The sequence below is a fragment of the Eubalaena glacialis genome, chromosome 16 (assembly GCF_028564815.1).
Source record: "Eubalaena glacialis isolate mEubGla1 chromosome 16, mEubGla1.1.hap2.+ XY, whole genome shotgun sequence".
In the NCBI taxonomy this organism is placed as follows: domain Eukaryota; kingdom Metazoa; phylum Chordata; class Mammalia; order Artiodactyla; family Balaenidae; genus Eubalaena; species Eubalaena glacialis.
In genome coordinates, this window is record NC_083731.1 from 81,912,433 (window position 1) to 81,930,050 (window position 17,618).

The 17,618-nt window shown below is 40.7% G+C and overlaps 1 protein-coding gene across 3 annotated transcripts in view; it reads right to left on the reverse strand.

Annotated features, from left to right (window-relative positions):
• FRY (FRY microtubule binding protein) overlaps nucleotides 1-17,618 on the reverse strand; it is a 327,509-nt gene that overhangs the window by 240,435 nt on the left and 69,456 nt on the right. Inside the window, exon 1 of one of the 3 annotated variants that reach the window (XM_061171163.1) lies at nucleotides 10,833-11,343. The exons of the other annotated variants lie outside the window; for them this stretch is intronic. Within the exon in view, the coding sequence (XP_061027146.1) occupies nucleotides 10,833-10,902 (70 nt within the window). The 5' untranslated portion in view covers nucleotides 10,903-11,343. Of the gene's footprint in view, nucleotides 1-10,832; nucleotides 11,344-17,618 lie in introns of those variants that run through there. 3 annotated transcript variants of the gene reach the window in all.

Here is a 17,618-nt window from a genome sequence, read left to right on the forward strand (position 1 = left end):
ACCATTGCATAGTTTATATTTTATGGGGGTTGTTATTGGTTGCTACCCTTTTCTCTTGGTAAAAGAGTATTCTGTTCAGGTAGCAGGTAGAAGTCTTGTCTAACAGAAGGTGGACCCACCCCAGTGCAGGGAATGCATCATGATTTGTCGAAGCCAACATGGTAATTCCATTCAACTTTGCCAGTAATTGGCATGTGACCCAATTCCAGTCAGAGGAATGCAAGAGGAAGTTTGCTGGGGTTTTCAGCAAAATCTTCTCCTTCCTGCCAGAAGACAGACATAAACTGGGCCTCATTCCTTCCTCTTAAGTAAAGCAAAGATATTTGGAACTAAGGTGGCCATTTTGTAATCATGCAGTGACAAGTCTAAAGACTGAATGGTCTGGGTCCTCCAGCTTCTAAAGCCATTCAGAACCTCCCAGCTCCATCCAGGCTGTGGTTAGGCAAGCTAATTAAGTCTTTATTCTTTCAGCCATTATAAAGTTATCCTATTACGTATAGCGAAAGCATCCTAAAATGACACATTTCAAATTACTAGATGGCAAAGTTAGTTCTATGTACTAACCATACCATTATGGCAGGTATGTTACTGTATTTTGAGTTGTGACAAGAAGGATTTAGGATTTAGAAATGAAAGTCACTGATCTTCAGAATCCTACTCAGTAGTTTCCAATTTATATATATTTTTTTCCTTTTTTCTTAAATAAGTAAAGTGGTTGACTAATTACAATGATAATAATTTGAATTTCAACTCCTTTGCCCCCCTAAGAAAATGGTACTAATCATTGAAATGGCAAATAGAACAGTTAACAAGAGAAAGAAAAGAAGCTAAGGTAAAACAGATTTTTGGATATTTAAACTGTGATAGAATCTTCATTCTCATTCATAATTGTGACCTTTCTTAAAGTTCAAGCATTTAAACTGTTAGTTAAAAAAATAGTTTTTTTCAGTTGAAAATGGGCCACGTTTTAAAACACCTTCAAAACTGATACCTCAGTTGGCATAAACTAGGATTAACTTTCCCATAATGATAAGGACTGGGGGTTTGTTTAGTAAATGGAATGCACAATGAGAAGACTAAAATGTCTCATTTTCCTATTTGCTTGCAACTGTATTCAGTCAAGTAAAACAGAAAGAGGACAGGCTGTCTTAGAAAAAAAGACGAGGGCAGGCCTCAGGGTCACTTTCACATCATGAGGGAAGGGAGACCAAACACCCAGTGTGGCCCAACAGGGGGTGGGCTTCTCTATAAACTCCCCAAGGAAGCTACGATTCTCATTAGAAAAACAGAAGATCAATATAGAGGTAGGGGATGAAGAGGTACAAACTATTACGCATAAAAAAAGCTACAAGGATATATTGTATAACCCAGAGAATATAGCCAATTCTTTACAATAACTACAAATGGAGTATAGCCTTTAAAAACTGTGAATTGCTATATTATACACCTGCAACATATAATATTGTACATCAACTATACTTCAATTAAAAAAAGAAGAAAAGTAAAAGATTAATTCTGGGGCGCTGAAATAGTACAAGTGATACTAAGGCTAAGTCCACGTTGTCATTCAACTGCAAGGCCTCATTTTTAGTAAAGATTTGTTTAAAATGTGGTTTTCAAAAACTAAAAGTTGAAAAGCAGGTGTTTTTTTTTTTAAGAAAAACTGCAATTTATCTTCTCATTGGTGCTCCAACCTGCAGACTTTAAACTGCTTATAATTTGCTAAAGTCATAGGCAGTAAGTATGCTTATCTAGAGCAACTTTTCTAGTTTTACAATTCTTTAAAGCTGTCACAGAGCTTTCTACCAAGCTGCAGGCATTAAGTAAAGGTGAACAGTATAATAAACCAAACGATGTTTCAGACAGATTTTTTAATAGCATCTTGCATCCTTACGAACTACTTTATTTCAACATAGCTTAACTGAAACACGGTATCTACCAAAACCTAGGAGCGTATCCTCTGGCTGTACGATCCTATGTTATAAAACCTCCAGAATGCCAGCAGTCTCCAAAAACACCATATCTTACTGTGCAGAAAGAAATGCCCATCTCTGGATTAAGAATGCCACACTTCAGATTGGAGACAACCCTGTTCAAATTCACTGAGTTAGACACACAGTCACTTTGCTGTAAAAATAACAATAGAAGGAACCCGATAGGCTGTGTAGTGTGACAACTTTTTCTTATTCGGAATACTGAAGAGCCAGCTAGTCCAAGAAACTGACCAAGCTTAGAAAGTCAGAGACTGGTCTCTACTTATCCGTCAAGTTCAAGAATGTACAGCTCACCCTCCTTTGGTCTGGCTTTAATGGGGCAGGAGAAATAACCGACAAGCATTACGATGTTTACATAAACCTCTTTTTCAGTGGAGGCATTCAAAACCCTTCATACAAAACAGCTAGAGACAGTGTCAGCTTTGCTCCTTTCACACAAGGAAGTAAGGGAAGGAGACGATCAAGGTCACACACAGAAAATTAACAGAAAAACAGGGAAGGAAAACCTAATCTTGTATTTGCACAATTGAAGCATTTTATTGATTTGACGGTTACATAATAAATCATTTTACTGATTTGCTGAATCCTTCCTACATAAATATAACATTCAAATGGAATTTTACTAAAGTATTGCCCTAGTTAATCTAATACCCTCTCCTTTTCCTGGCTGCCAAAATATATATTTACCTGTTTAAATCCAGACTCAAAGAAGTCAGCCTAGTGTTTCTTAAGCTTAGAACAAAAAAATTTAATGGAGATTTAATTGTATAGTTCCATAATGTTATGCTTGTGGCATTAGCCGAGAAATACTAGAAATTTCAAAGCTGTCTTCCACTGCTAAACTACTTTGCACTTTGCAATTGATTGAGAACAGCAGAGGCAGTTAGAGTTGTATATCAAATTAGAGTTGTATATCAAATTAGAGTTGATAAAAGCCCTTAATGTAGATTTGAATGTCTTCTTGAAAAAGATTTCAACTCCCTTAAATTGACATGACAACAAGTCCTTACAGTAGCATAAAAAGTACTGGCTGAAATATTATGGCTTTGGCTTAAATTTCCATCTGCAGCTCATCAAATGACTAAACAGTAGAAAGGAATTAAACCAAAATCAGACTCATTACAGAGCCTGATATGCTGGCAGAATATAAACTTTCACTACTTAGCATCTGGAGTTTTGGATGACTAACATTTAAATGCTTGTGCTTGTATGTTCTGTAAAAAGAAGTGTTTGTAAGAACATAGGTGAGATATATGATCATTAAACAACGTATAGAAATATATAATTCACATATACACATACATACACATACATACACATTCCTTCTCTCTAATCCCCCAAATATGCTGACGAGTGAGAGGACCACTCCAAATGAAGTATAATGGCTTTAAATTAGTCCCACACCAAAATTCTGATAAACATCGTAACTTCTTCACATTTTTCTAAGGTAAAGAATGCCTATCTGAAACCCTTGCTCTCCCAAATACTGACATCTGGTCAAGTGTTCCTGAGTAAATAATTTACATTTCCTTTTCTCCTTCAGCCATCCTGCTAGGAGGAATATTGGAAAATGTCCTCACAGGACTCTGCCTGCAAACACCAGGCTTCCAATAGTTCTCTGATGCAGTGAAAGTACAAATCCAGAAAGTTAAAGTCAACAGAATCTATCAAACACATCCTCCCAAATAAAATTCTCTGGGGCATACAGTGTCTCTGAAATATCACTGGATCCTCTCCTAGTCCTGGGAACTTCTGCACTAATAGTCCTGAATTCTGACTCTAATAAGGAAGGAAGAAGGGAAGCTCTGAGACCCTTGATGGTGGGATTCAGGTCTGATTCAGCTATGAAGCTCTCAAAGCAGAGTGTCTAGTGCACAGAAGATGCTCAAGAAAGAAGTAATGCATAGCGTTTGCCTTGTGTCTTTGACACTATCAAGCAGCAAGACATTTTGGAGTAATAACCAAGAAAAGCTGATGCTAAGATAGTAAGTTTTTGAGTATAAGGCAGCATTGAAAAGTAAGTAAAGATGTTCTAATGGAAAAGGCTATTCCCACCGCTCCTCCAAAACTGGGAGATACATTTCAGCTCAAAGAAAGAGGATTCTTTTATTCATATAGCCAACAGTTCTACAATGGAACAATACTGAAATGAATATGATGAATGGGATCTATCAAATGAGAGAGATTAGTAAGAAAAAAAAAGAGATAAAGCTGTGTACTATCTTTTCCATAAATGCCACTCTCCAGGAAGTCGGTGCCTGCTAAACCTTCCGCACTGGGGTCATCTGCAAATAGTGGGTGATTCCCAAAAGGCACCATATTGCGAAAAAGTAGAAATGTTTAAGTGTTTAAAAAAAAGAGGACTAAGAAATGCTAGGGTACAAATAAATTTGGGAATTTTTAATACATATTTTTTTGGGTGGACTCACCTCTGTATATCTTATGAGATAAATGCCAAGGTATACTGCACTTAAAAAGTCCCATTCAAAGGTCAAGACCATGGACTAACATCATTATTTGTTCATTTGATCTGAAACCTCACAAAATATACCTATGTGATGCCGTATGGGTATCTCATACCACAGAAGCTGAACTTTGGGAGAATTAAGCCTTTTCATCCCAAACCAGGAACATTTAAGAAGAAGCTAGTTTATTCAGAATCAATGCATCTCATTCATCAAATGAGGTAATGTGGTGTCTGGAGGCGCTGAGCAAACTACAAGGCACTAAAGAAATTTAAGGTTTAGTACTAACAAAGAACCTGCACAAAAGGCTTATATTCAGGGCTGTCAATCTATAGAACACCTCCAACACAAGGAAAATGTCATTTCTCATCAGCCCAAACTTACTTCTGAGCCAAGCACATTCTGAATATCTCACCGGGCTCAAAAATATAGATGTAACTAATAAGATGATCAGGACACATGGAATCTATTCAATTCCTTGAACTGTACCCAAAAGTGAACTAATGAGTCATGGGTACTAAACTGTTTTGAAACAGATGTCTTTTAAATAAAGGGCATATTTGCCTGTTATATCAGTTGAAACATCTAAATACTGGCAACTTTCTCAAATATCCTAGGCTGTTCCCACATTGTAAAAATATCCAGGTCATTTCTCCTTCTTGCCTACTGCTGTTTGCCTTTCTGACTATTTCGGTTCTTGCTGGCAACTTCTGCAAGCAGCATGCAAAAGTAGGCAAAGAAGTTGAAATTGAATCATTTTGTGTGGCCAGTCTCGTGGGAAGTTTTATGGTGGCGGAAACCAGAGCTATCAGGTAAAATGAGATACCCGAATTATAGACAGATTTCCAGCATCCCTGGAAATAGTCTCCCTGTTCTCACTGCTGAAGATAATTAGGGGTTTGCTACTGTTTCCCAAAAAGAACACAACAGAGCAGAGAAACCCCAACAAGATAAGCAAAGGACAATTCTAAAAGAAGACCATTAATATATTCTTATTTATTTGAGCTATTTAATTAACTATTTACATGTACTTTTAAAAATGGGGGTAATCAACATAATATATTCTACCAGAAGAAATGTACCTTTTTACTATAATCCTTTGTGTGTGTGTGTGTGTGTGTGTGTGTGTGTGTGTGAAATCAAATGACCACAGGGCACAGAACTGGCTGCGTATTATATTTAATAATGAGAGTAAAGAGCTGTTAATACTTAGGGCTTTCAGACAGGTCTGTGCTAAGGGGATGGTATTCTCCAGCACTGCGTCTTGAGAGAGATGGCGGGGCAGGGGGCGGTTTCAGAGGTAGACAGGGAAGGAGGAGGCAAAGAATTGGGAGTGTCATCAGCCAACAAGAATGAAAGTACCCGTAAAGCACTAAAGTCCCCAAAGTGTTCTTGACCCTTTGCTCATTCTATGGGTAATTTTTAAAAAATGAGATTATCGACTGGATTGTGGGAGGGATTTATGGCACTTACTACCATCCTGGCTTTGAGCAAACCACTTATTCAACTCTCATTTTTTCATTTCTCTCATTTTCATCTGTAAGATGTAGATAATACGTAACCTTGCAGGGTTACTGGAAAGAGTAAAGATAATAAACAGAGTGGTCATATGGCCTCCTTTGCCCAGGGCAGTCCCCGTTTACGCCTAGTGTCCCAGCATAATTATTAACTTTCACTCTTAAAGGTGTCTCAGTTTGGACAAATAGTGATGTGGTTTGCCCTACATATAATTTACCAAGCATAACATTTGACACAGGGTGGCCCTCAGGCACTGTGGCAGCTACTGTTATTCTAGATTCTAGGATTGTTCATGCATTTCAACCAAAAAAAAAAAAGCCAAAACAAAAACCACAAAAAACAAAAGCAAATAAAAACCTCATATTTTCCTCCATCATAAACCCAGGATACATCAACTTTTTCTACTTAGAGAGAGAGGGTATTGATCTGGGGTTCCGTTTCTCACAACTTTGGCAGAGGTGACCATGGCTACAGGAACACGGGAGTAACTCTCCTCTAAGTGCCTGGGACAGTGCTGGGTGCTCCCCACTGTTAGAAGAACGAGGTGGGTGTGCTTGCACTTGAGCTGTACTGCTCTGCTGGACTTAGGCAACTTGGTTAACCTCTTCAGTTTTCTACTTCTTTAAACCAACTCTACAAAACTAACTGAGCTAACATCTTGAGATTTTTCTTAAGGCTTTCTCATAGCATCTTTGCAGTATCCTGGTGACATAAATAGGGATCAATGAGTACTGTTCTGCAGTGAATCGGACATGGTTTCAATCCTTACTTGAACATGGTTTCTCTTCGTCTCCAGAGCTTACCATATACTAACCAGCATTTCTATGTTGGATAGAAATACTGTCCTTACCACCATGACTTACCTCACTACAACGTATCTGAAAAATGCCACACCCAATTCTTCCACTAAAGCAAGTTTTTCTACAGCACCATGAGTCATTTTATAATGTACAGCAGTCCCTTCCAAAACACGCCAGGGGCTTGTTCAGTTCCCCAGAGCAGTTTGTCAATGGAATTCTCATTCCCTGGAAGCATTAACAGGCATTCAAAGATTTCTCTCTATGGGGTAGCAAGGTTTGTCAACATTGTAGGAAAGATACAAGCTGTCCTGCCCTGGAAAGATGGAGATGTTGAATGGACCCTGAATGCCCCTTCATCCACTGGGCCCCGTGTTCACTGGCCATTATGGGGTGGATAGAAACCCAAGGAACGCCGGTTAGAAGTTTCAGATCAGCAGGAGAGCCTAACCAGCAGCTCTGTGCATCAATACAAAGCAAGCCCTCCTCTCCCGTGAAATAGCTTGGAACTATCTGCTCTAAACATTTTCTGTAGTAAACCTGAAAGGCCAAGGTGACTTTCTGCCACCGAGAATACTCCCAGGCCATCTCCCACGCTGCTGGAAGGTATGTACTTAGGGAAGGTAGGCATAGTCCACTAGAAGCTGAGGTGGAAAAAGGGGTAAAGATAAAAAGTAAATCTAGAAAAAAGAATGGCCCAAAGCAGGGGCTGTAGTGAATGCTGACTATTCATGGAATACTCCAGAGAGGCTGTCAATACTAAGGTGAAAAATGGTCTAAGTTTGGTTTTAAGTGGGTTTAGAAGAAAGGGAAAGACTGGAATACATTAATATTATTTTAAAATTTATTGAGATTCACCACGTGCCAGATATTGTGCTAAGTACTTGACATCTTAATGCCTCATTTACTTCTGTGAGGTATTCATTATTGTTGCCTCCATTTTACAGATGAGAAAATCGGGGCAGAGAGTGGTTAATTGATTTTCCAAGGCCTCACAAATGCAGGAATCAGAGATCTGAACCAGGCCTATTTGGTTCTGCAGCTTGTGTGTTCTAGGTGAGGGCGTGCCAGGTTAGGGGGCTGACATGTGTACGGGCATGGACTGGAGAGCAGGTTAGTGAAATGCAGAGGGGGAAGCAGATTAACTATGGCTGGAACAGAGAAACAACATGAGAGAATACGAACAAGGAATTCAAAGAGGGTCCTATATGGTGGTCCCTGACACTCGGGGGCAGAGGAGGCTGTGATACAGTCTTTGAAAAGCTGGCAGAAGCCTCTCCAGGCTGCTCTATGTCAGGTGAACCATGAGGAGACCACTGCAATATTCCAGGTTAAATTGAAGAGGGCCCATGGTGGCCATGGCCATGAACATCAAGGGGGTGCAGCTGTGAGAATCACTGACCAGCTGGGGAAGGCCTGGATAAGAGTGGGGAAGAAGCAACAGGACAGGTGTCCAAGTGGATAAGGAAAGCAGTGACGTCTACAAAGGACATTTTGTTTCCAGACATCAAGGCCATTTGAATTCCCAACTCCATTAAAATGAAAGGGCAGCCTGACAGAGAGGGCAGGCCAGGGAAGAAGGGAGTGTCAAAATGAACAGTGAGCGAAAGGCTAATACATCTCACCAGGCAATGACTGATATAATTGACTTGTTAATTCTTCAGAGGAGACAAATATATACAAAATTACAATGTGCCATTTAAAAAAAAAAAAAAAGATGGAAATCTTAACCTGGAAATACTCACAGAATCATCTTTCCTCTTACTACCACCTTGCAAAGCAGTCAGCCATGGTTATAGAGTTTGTTTTATTGCTTTTTAATTGTTGTACTTTTATAAATAAGCACCACTACATAATTAGAGGCCTGATTCTCCACTGGGGTATGTGGCAGAGGGGGGCTTCCTCACCTCTCAAACTTGTGATGCTGGGCCCATGAGCTGCCGACCCCATGGTGCATCCTCTCAGCCCTGGTGCCCTGAGTAGGCTGAGCGTCCTAAGGCTTCTGTTTTTTACTTTGTCTTCCACACAGACAAATTCCTTTCTCTTTTTTGCCACTGAAAATATGTAAAACTGAGAGCTATGCTAGTGTTGCAACAAGCTTAAGGAAGCCTAAGCATAAGGTGTATTTCCTCTTCCTCTTTAAAGAAAGGACTGAAAAACATTCTGACCCCCAAAGGCATGTTAGAGAATCACCAAGTTCACTCTTCTGCGATAAAGAAATTAAGATAGAGGGCAGGTGCTGTGTCTTAGTCACCTTTGTAGCTCCACAGCCTGGCATGTAGTAGGTGTGGAATAAATATTTGCTGAATGAATTGAAAGAATTCAAAATTGTGTCCCAGACACTCTCAAAGTAGAAATGAACAGTCATTTTGAACCATCTCCTGATGTGAAGGGGGGTGGGGGGGTATGGAGAGTTTAGGAAGGGTGGAGAGAATATAGACTTTGTCTAGAGTAATTTGAAAATAGACAAAAGGGGAGAAAGATTTTAAAAGAAATCCCATTGGCCTCAGGATTGTCACAACATAATTTTCTATCTAATGAGGCAATGACAGAAATTGATGGAAGAAAATAATCTGGCCTTAAAGTACTCAAAATAATAATTCAAAACCACACACTGATGTCAAACAGTTAAGTCTCTCCAGATATTGGAAAACTGCTCCATAAAGAACCTTGTATGTCAAATCTTTTCATTAATCAAAGGGTAAACAGACAAAGGAATATTCACTCTTTGAGTGTGAAGTATTACACAAGTAATGAATCCAAGATAAATGAATTATGACTATAACAAAGGAATGCTGTGTTAGGATGACAGTATTACTCCCAAATGGCTTCCCACTTGTAGAAAAACAGCTTCAGACAAGCCCCATAGTGTATACAGTGGTGCAAAATGATCTGGAAAAGAAGGTTTCTATGGATATCATTTAGAGATGAATATCCCTGAATACCTTCAGGCTGAAGGTACTTTGGCTCTTTTCTCAAAGCAATTATGGCACAGGTTCTCCTGCCCGGGTTTTGTTTACATAAGAACAATCTTGGCCACAGGTCATTTGTGTAGGAGATAATTAATCGCCACCTCTTTGAGCTCAGGTAGGTTAATTAGTATGCACGCAATACAACATAAATTTTTTTCTTGGAAAATTTTTAAAAATTTCAAACAATTAGGGATCTGTAACACCAGCCGGTCTTTTATCCAAAACAAGTACAAAGGCTGGTTGGTGACATAAAGAAGACTTTGTTTTTAAACTGTTCAGAAAATACAAGGCATCATTGATCACCTGAAGGCCTCATTTTAATTTGATTCCAGATCCATGATGCCTTAGAGGTTGTCTTTTGGAAATATCTGACTGCAAAAACCTTTAAGTAGGTCAGAAACGGAACTTCAGAAGCCATAACATTCTGATATCCTAATAAATGATTTTATGGTCAGCACCTCACTTGTTTATGTTTCAGAAAAGCACATTATTCGGACGATCATAAACGTCAGAATTTTTCAAAAAGTCAAATACTGTAATAGCATTCTGAACAACATCCACATGGACAGGGAGAGATCAAATAAATCTGCAAATGCCTCTACAGTCAAAAAAAAAGATGAGTCAGGTTTTGGACTATTAAGTACTTTTTTTCTTTAGACAATACCCTAATAAAACAATTATGAAGTACTCTGAAACCCTGCCACACCCCTTTGATTAAACCACACTTCACAAAATATTTCGATAAAACCTGAACACATTAAACAAACACCAAGGCAGGAGATGCAGCCTGGAATGCCCCATCCTGCGCTGGCCAGAGTCTGAAGGGCCATCTCACTTGAAAATTTAATCAAACCAAAGCTACTGTCATTCCACCGCAGCCTTTGCACTTCAGGAAAGCTAGTTCAGTCTCTGACATTTTGATTTTCATAGCAGATGGAAGCAAAAAAAAAAACCAAAAAAACAAAAAATAACTTCCTCAGCTCACAAGCCTATGCGTCCAGTTGAGATTTCATTTCTCGGACCTTAGGCAACACCCAGCAAACAAACAAAAAACAAACAAACAAAAGGTTATTTTCTATTACTCACTATTACTCCAGGATTTCAGTAAATATTTGATACTGATCTCAAAGAAGCCGGAATCCTGCTGGCTGGCCATGTCGGCGGCGTACAAAGAGGCTGCTCCTCGGACTGGACCGGAGCCGCCGGGGGAGCAGGTACCGGGCGTGGAGATGCGCTTGTCACAGGTTAGTGATGTAAGCGGGGTCAGCAGCCGAGAGGGAGGCTCTGCAGATCTACCTCCGGCGCCGGCAGCGAGTCCTCATTTAAAGGACACGGAGCAGCCGGGGAGAGAGAGATGCTCGGCCGCTCCTCCTCCTTCGGGTCCAGAACTGGCTCCTTATTTGCTGGGGGCTGATCCCGAGCCCTGAGAGGCGGCGGCGGCGGCCACTGCTTTCATTTCTGAGCTGCTATAACCAGCCACGCCCGCTGCCTGCCGCCCACAGGTTCGGCCCGGCAGGTACGGGACCGACCGAGGAAGTCCCCCACCTGCCCCGGGAGGGAGGGTCTCTCGGCCGGCCTGCCGGACGCGGCGCAGACAGGCTCCGGCCCCCACGGCTCCTCCGGGCCGCCGCAGGGCTGAGGGATGGGCTGGGAGGGCAGCCTCCGCCCCCGGGCTCAACCTGAGCCACTCCTCAGCCCCGACTCGGCTGCGGGAGGGACCTCCCGGCTTCAGAACGGCCGTCGGTGAGCCGCCCGCGGCTGCAACGCCGCGGCTCCACCGGCGTCCGCCCCCCGAAATCTACACAACCGCGTCGCCGCAGGAAGCCGAGCGGCACCCCTGGATCTGGTTTGCAGCGACGTTTTCTGAAAAGCCCCCTCCGCCCGCCCCGCTGCAGCAGGAAAGCTTGATAACAGGATATCGGCCTGGGCTTTTTCCTCCCCTCCTTTCACGGGCGCAGTGGAAGCTGCACTTTGTGCTGCTTGCTCCCAGAAATGCTGTCATTTTGAGGGGCACCCGCTCCCCCGCCCCCACGTGTGCGTCCGAAGGGGACGGTACGAACCGCTCAGGCTTGTTTACCGAATGCCAGGCTCCACAATGGACCTTCAAGCCTGTCTTTTCTAGGAGCCACCGAGCCCAGGAAAGCTTATTTTTATTTGTTATCAAAAGATAAGAAGCAAAGCGTTATATTCCTTAGGGCACAATGGCTTTTTACTCCATGAAATCTTGGTATCAGGTGTCCTGATTTCAGTTAGCTTTGTTTCATGTTATTATTTAGCTGGACTAGACGATTAAACGAGAACTTTAATCTTGACAGGCTACGTTTGAGTAGGTGGGATTCGGCTAAGCATCTCATCAACCATGAATCCTTCCCCCTCCCCAGTACGTTTACGACTAACATTTTCCAAAGGCGTTAATAAACTATATTAATAATTATTTCACAAAAAAATGTGAGCACCCCTCCCCCACTCAAAAATCAACACACAAATAGGACTTTCCAGACTAACAGTTCATTTGAGAAATAGTAGGGAAAGAGTACACTTTTTCTAAGACTAAGAATTTTTAAAAATTCAACACTAAAGAGAACTTTTAGGACTATGTCCTGAAATGCCCTACGACCCTATCAATACAATGAGCTTTTCAAACTCGTTATAGAAAAGGTAAGCACTCCACCACCAAGATTTCCAACTCCACTCACAGCACTTGCTTCTCATGAAGTCTCCTCAGATTGACTTCTGTTTCATGAGCTAATTTAGTTCTATCACCTGTACTTTGAATACATGGATTCCAGGTGAAACAGGACCCAAAGGATTTACCAAAATGGCTGTTACATCTGAAAACAAAAATATCCACGCCCACCTTTCTGGTGCCTCCCTCACTGCGGCTGGCAATGAATGAACAGGGAGGCTGCAGGGTGCCTTGGAGTTAATGAGCACAAAGCCTCTCAAAACTCATCAGAATTTCCTAGCTTTGAGACCTAGGGCAAGCTATTAACCTTGCTAAGCCTTAGTTTGCTCATCTGTAAAATGGGGATCCGTAGTGGTACTGACCTCATTGAGTTGTTGGAAAGATTAAATGACATTACGAATGAAAGTGTTCAGCATACTGTCTTGCATACAGTAAATGCTTAATTAAATTTTAGCTATCTTGATATTTATTATGAACGCTTAGGGACTCTAGAACTTTTAAATTTAGGTTAAATACATTTTTGTACCATTTAAGCTCTACCACCTTTGAACACCAATGGTAACTATGGGGACTGCAAGGTGACATTTAAAACAGCTCAATAACCAAACATGCTATTATATACTGTTACTCAAGCAGACAGAATTTTCTCTGTTGATTTTATAAAAGAGATCTTAACTGGCTTTTAAAAGTTTTCAATCCTACTATAAACATATTAATTTGCTGAGAATGTCACTCATATATGTTATTTCAAGAGGATGCTCTCATAAAATTTTAAATGCTATTTAGAAAAGAATGTGTTTAATGGCATCTAGTTTTCCCTGTGAAGAGTGAATCAGCAACTAAGCCCAGTTTCTGTCTGTTAGAAGCCGAAATCTTGTCCAGTGTAGGCTTTTTTTTTTTTTTTCCCTCATTCGAGTACCTTTAAAGAGAGCATATATTGTAAAAGGACAGAAAAGGCCTTTTGTTTTGTTGAAAGCCCTGCAAACCAAATAGCATGACACCTGCTGCAAGCTGGGATAAGACATATTTACCCTTTGGTTTCCTCTCTCTCTAGGTTGGTGGGGGAGGCTTATGAAAAATGTAGTCAGAATGGGCACCTGGACGGAGGTATTTAAAATACAAAATAAAATCTGAATTCATCCCTGGCTTGTTATGAGACTTCAGTTGTCATTTAAGATGAACTAAAACTATTTCAGCTTTCATATCTGTAAAAAAGAGGGACCCTTCCTTAAGAATCTTAGGAGAACATGAATCTTTAGGCAAGGAATTAGGCAGAGATGTTGGAGGCTGAGAGAAAAGTAGCAGTAATACAGAAAAAGTGGGAGGCCTCAGGAAATAGTATCAAGGTAGGGGTGGGCAGGAATCGGAAAGTGACCTGAGACAGTGACAACAATTAATGACACCATCTACATTTGTTGAAAAGTAATATTGTCCTGAAACTCCCTACTTTATCATATTTAAAGGTGCCCATTCTTACCCCAACCCTATGAAGTACTATTAATAGCCCCATTTTACAGATGAGAAAATGGAGGTTTAAAGAGGCATAAAATAAGACCAAAGTTCAAAGTCATATGGCTGGTAAAATTGAGGTCCAGCAAATTTTAGAGCCTGAGTCATTTATTCTAAATTTTATTTATTTACTTTAACCACAAGCAAGGCCAGAATCATGCTTACCAACCTCTTTAGCGAAAGTCCAGGAAGAGGTGCTAAAACCCTTGTTATCACTAAGAGGAGAGCTGCAGGCCCCACTGGCTCTCCAGGACTACTCACTGCCTTCCCGTCTGGCTTTAGTCTTGAGGAGGAATTGTCCCCTGGGGGGCTGTAGCCCTACCTAAAAGGAACCCAGAGAAGAATGCCATGATTTTTCACATTAATTTGATTCATCCCACAGGTTGTGTTCTGTATAAGGGACGCCTGACCTTGGGTGGGAGTGGGGCGATTAAAGGTGGACATCTAGTCCGAACTCCACTCTCCAAGCTGTCAACGGGTGGTGATGGGCTGTGTCCACCCTGGTGTGGGACTGCATCTACCCAATACTCAACCCACAGGAAGGGGTGCCTATTTGTGATCAAGATACCTAATGGGCTGGGGATAGCCTGGGTGGTGCAGCAGGAACGAAGAAAACAAGAGTGTTTCAGGAAGGCAGAGGCCAAGTGGTCACCCAGGTCCCAGGTTGCTGAATGGCAGTGGGATGAGGGTGGTAAAGGGCGCATGGATTGTATCTTACAATCCATGGCATTTACCCACATCCTACCTGGATTCCTATTATAACCATCTGTCCCATGTCCCCCCAGAAGACCTGTGTGTCACTCTGTTGTGTATCCCCCCCCACCTCTTAGCACATGGTAAGACCTCATGCAAAATACACTGAGTGAGTCAGTGAATGAACTGACTTGTCATGCGTGCCTAGTGCTGGCTGTTGCCTGTGACAAAAACGTGCAACAGAAGTGCAATCAGTTTGTGCTCTAATTCATATTCAATTTTCCCTTTCTTAGCATTTTTGACAATTTTTTTGGAGACCGAAATGTGTGGTATTAAAAACAAATGTGAAAACAAAGCGAGGCAAACTATCTGGTTGCTTGCCAACGTGGAGAGCCATTATCTAATGATTTTAAAGCATCTGAGTGAGTTGATTGGGTTAGGACTGGAATCCGCCCCCTTTCCCTGTGGATGGCTGCACGTGGCTACATACATGTAATTATTGTCACAGAGTGACATGTACATTCATGCACAGAATGTATGAGGCAGAGGAGAAATGTTTTACCAGCATCCTGAGGAAACAAAGGAAAATTGCTTAATGTAAGAAAAAAATTCCTGTATCAATTTTTGATCTGGACTTTCAAATTCCAAAACAGCACTAAATATATTATATCCCTACTAGTATATATTGTTTCTTAATAAGAACAGTTCCAAGTCAAATTAAGCATCGCCTGGATTGAGTCAGAAAGACAGCAGTTGAGATCAATGGAGACAATTGTGGAGAAAGGGTTTTGTTTTTCTTTAAGCAGTAGAATAAGAGGCCTTTTAGAGATAACCTAAAGAACAAATGATTGACATAAATTACAAGCTGCTATTTTGGTCTATGCATAATTTGGGCTGATCTATCCTATGCTAAGAAATTAGAGAAAAAAATAGGAAGTGATGGCACACAACGTTCATTTCGTAAACACGGAATGCAATCATCATTCCCTTAAAAAAATCCAACCCACATATACAAATCTTCACAAAAATAGATGCTGCAAGTTTTGAAAACATTTACTCCATTACTATCCAGTACAAATAATTCTTTGAAATGAATTGAAAGACATTTAAATTTTTTGAATGTGACAGAACTTCATTAAAGCACAGCTTGTTGCTGCACAGATTCAGACATAAACAAGGAAAATCATGTCTCCTAAAATTGTTTTCATTAAAAAACAGCAGCAGAACCCATTTTTCTTCCCCACTCATCTCTCCTGGCCATGACAAAGGAACTGAACGTTGGTGTAGGGCAATGGGAAGCCCTAAAAGATTTAAGCAGGAGAAGAGAAGAGGATAAGCATGAAGTCCGTCCCCTTGCTGCTCTCACAGGGAAGGCCTCCTTCCCTCATGAGCTCGTGTCACCCAGGGTGTTTGACAAGTTCAGAGTCAAGTAGAAGGATGGACACTTACTGAGCCCTTGATGTAAATGCGCTGTAACTAGAGGACCTGTACGGACAAAGCTGAACAAAGGGGTAGGTCTGCTGGTCACCTGCGGGGTGCCTTTCTACAACGGGCACTGAGACACCAGGACAAGGAACAGGGACTAAAGCATCCCTTAACTCAGGTCTCCAACCCAGCACCTTCCTAATTGGCGAACTGAAAACTGGGCTTCTCCCTCAACACTGCTCCAGACAAATGAATGGAGACTTTGAGAGCAAATATTCAAGGGATATTAATTAGAAGGGGAGCAATATAGGAGACCAGAGTCTTGAACACCTCGTGGTCTCAGTTTCCTTGTCTGAAAAATAGCGCTTATCTCACAGGTTCTTTTATAAGAATTAAATGAACACACAGGAAGAAGACAACTGTTCACTAGCAGATCTACAGCTAGCAATGAACCCAGAATACCCAGTGCAAAATGCCCCCTTCACTCCAGGGCCAGATTAGGGAAAGGGGGAGAGAGGAACCCTGCTCATCACAGAGGGTCCTCCCGGTCCAGCCACCCACCCCTGCTGGCTACCAGAGGAAGGCTGAAGTTCGCAAAGATAAAAACCTAAACGTGCACGTACCAAAAAAAAAAAAGTATTATTTAATATTTTAGTGCTTCTAACTTCCGGTGCCCAGAGTAAAGTTAGCAGGGTTCTGGTTGGCTTCGTATCAGCTCAATATTTACCTAATTTATTCTTCCCATTTACCTCTCAAGGTAGGGCCTGCATGTTTGGATATTATTAACCTAGAGCCCAACCCAGGAGATGCTGTGGTTCATATATATTTTGCACGTATAAATATAAAGACTTGACCTCAATTTCTGCAGAGTAAATGCAAGGCACACGTAGTATTTAATACTGTTCTGACAGATGTGCATGTAAAGAGAAAATGTGGAAAGGTTTCCTCCACTTACCTTTATCACAAAGGTGCTACTTTCCTACCCTATTTTCATATACCACCAGCAACCTGAAAAATTATTTACACTGAGATACAAACAGCTCCAATATAACTAGCTACAATAGCTAACAATTAATATATGATTATAAAATATTAAGTCCTTTCTGAAGAAGTAAAAAATGGCATTTGCTTCGCATATTATTTACCAAAAATGCAGATAATACTTAAAGTAAAAAACAATTCTATTTATCTTAATCATCACTCTTTCCCAAACACTATTTACCATCTAAATGAGAACTAAGAAAATGTTGCTTCTTCTCCATAGGAATGATAATTTAACAAGCCCAAAAGGAGTGTTTTCATAGTTACATTAAAATTTGAGATGTGGTAGGCTATTTCTATTATTTAGTGATAAAAATTAAGTACTTTTTAGGGCTAGAGCTAATATTCCCACTAATGGTCCTAATTTCATGCATAAAAATAAACATGAGAGTTTAAGTCATAAGGGTCAGATCAACTTTTGCTCAAAGGTACCATTTAATGTGTATAGTTATTGAAATCTATAAAATCAATGAAACTGGACAAAATTAGAAGTTTTGATTAGTTTTTTATATACTTAC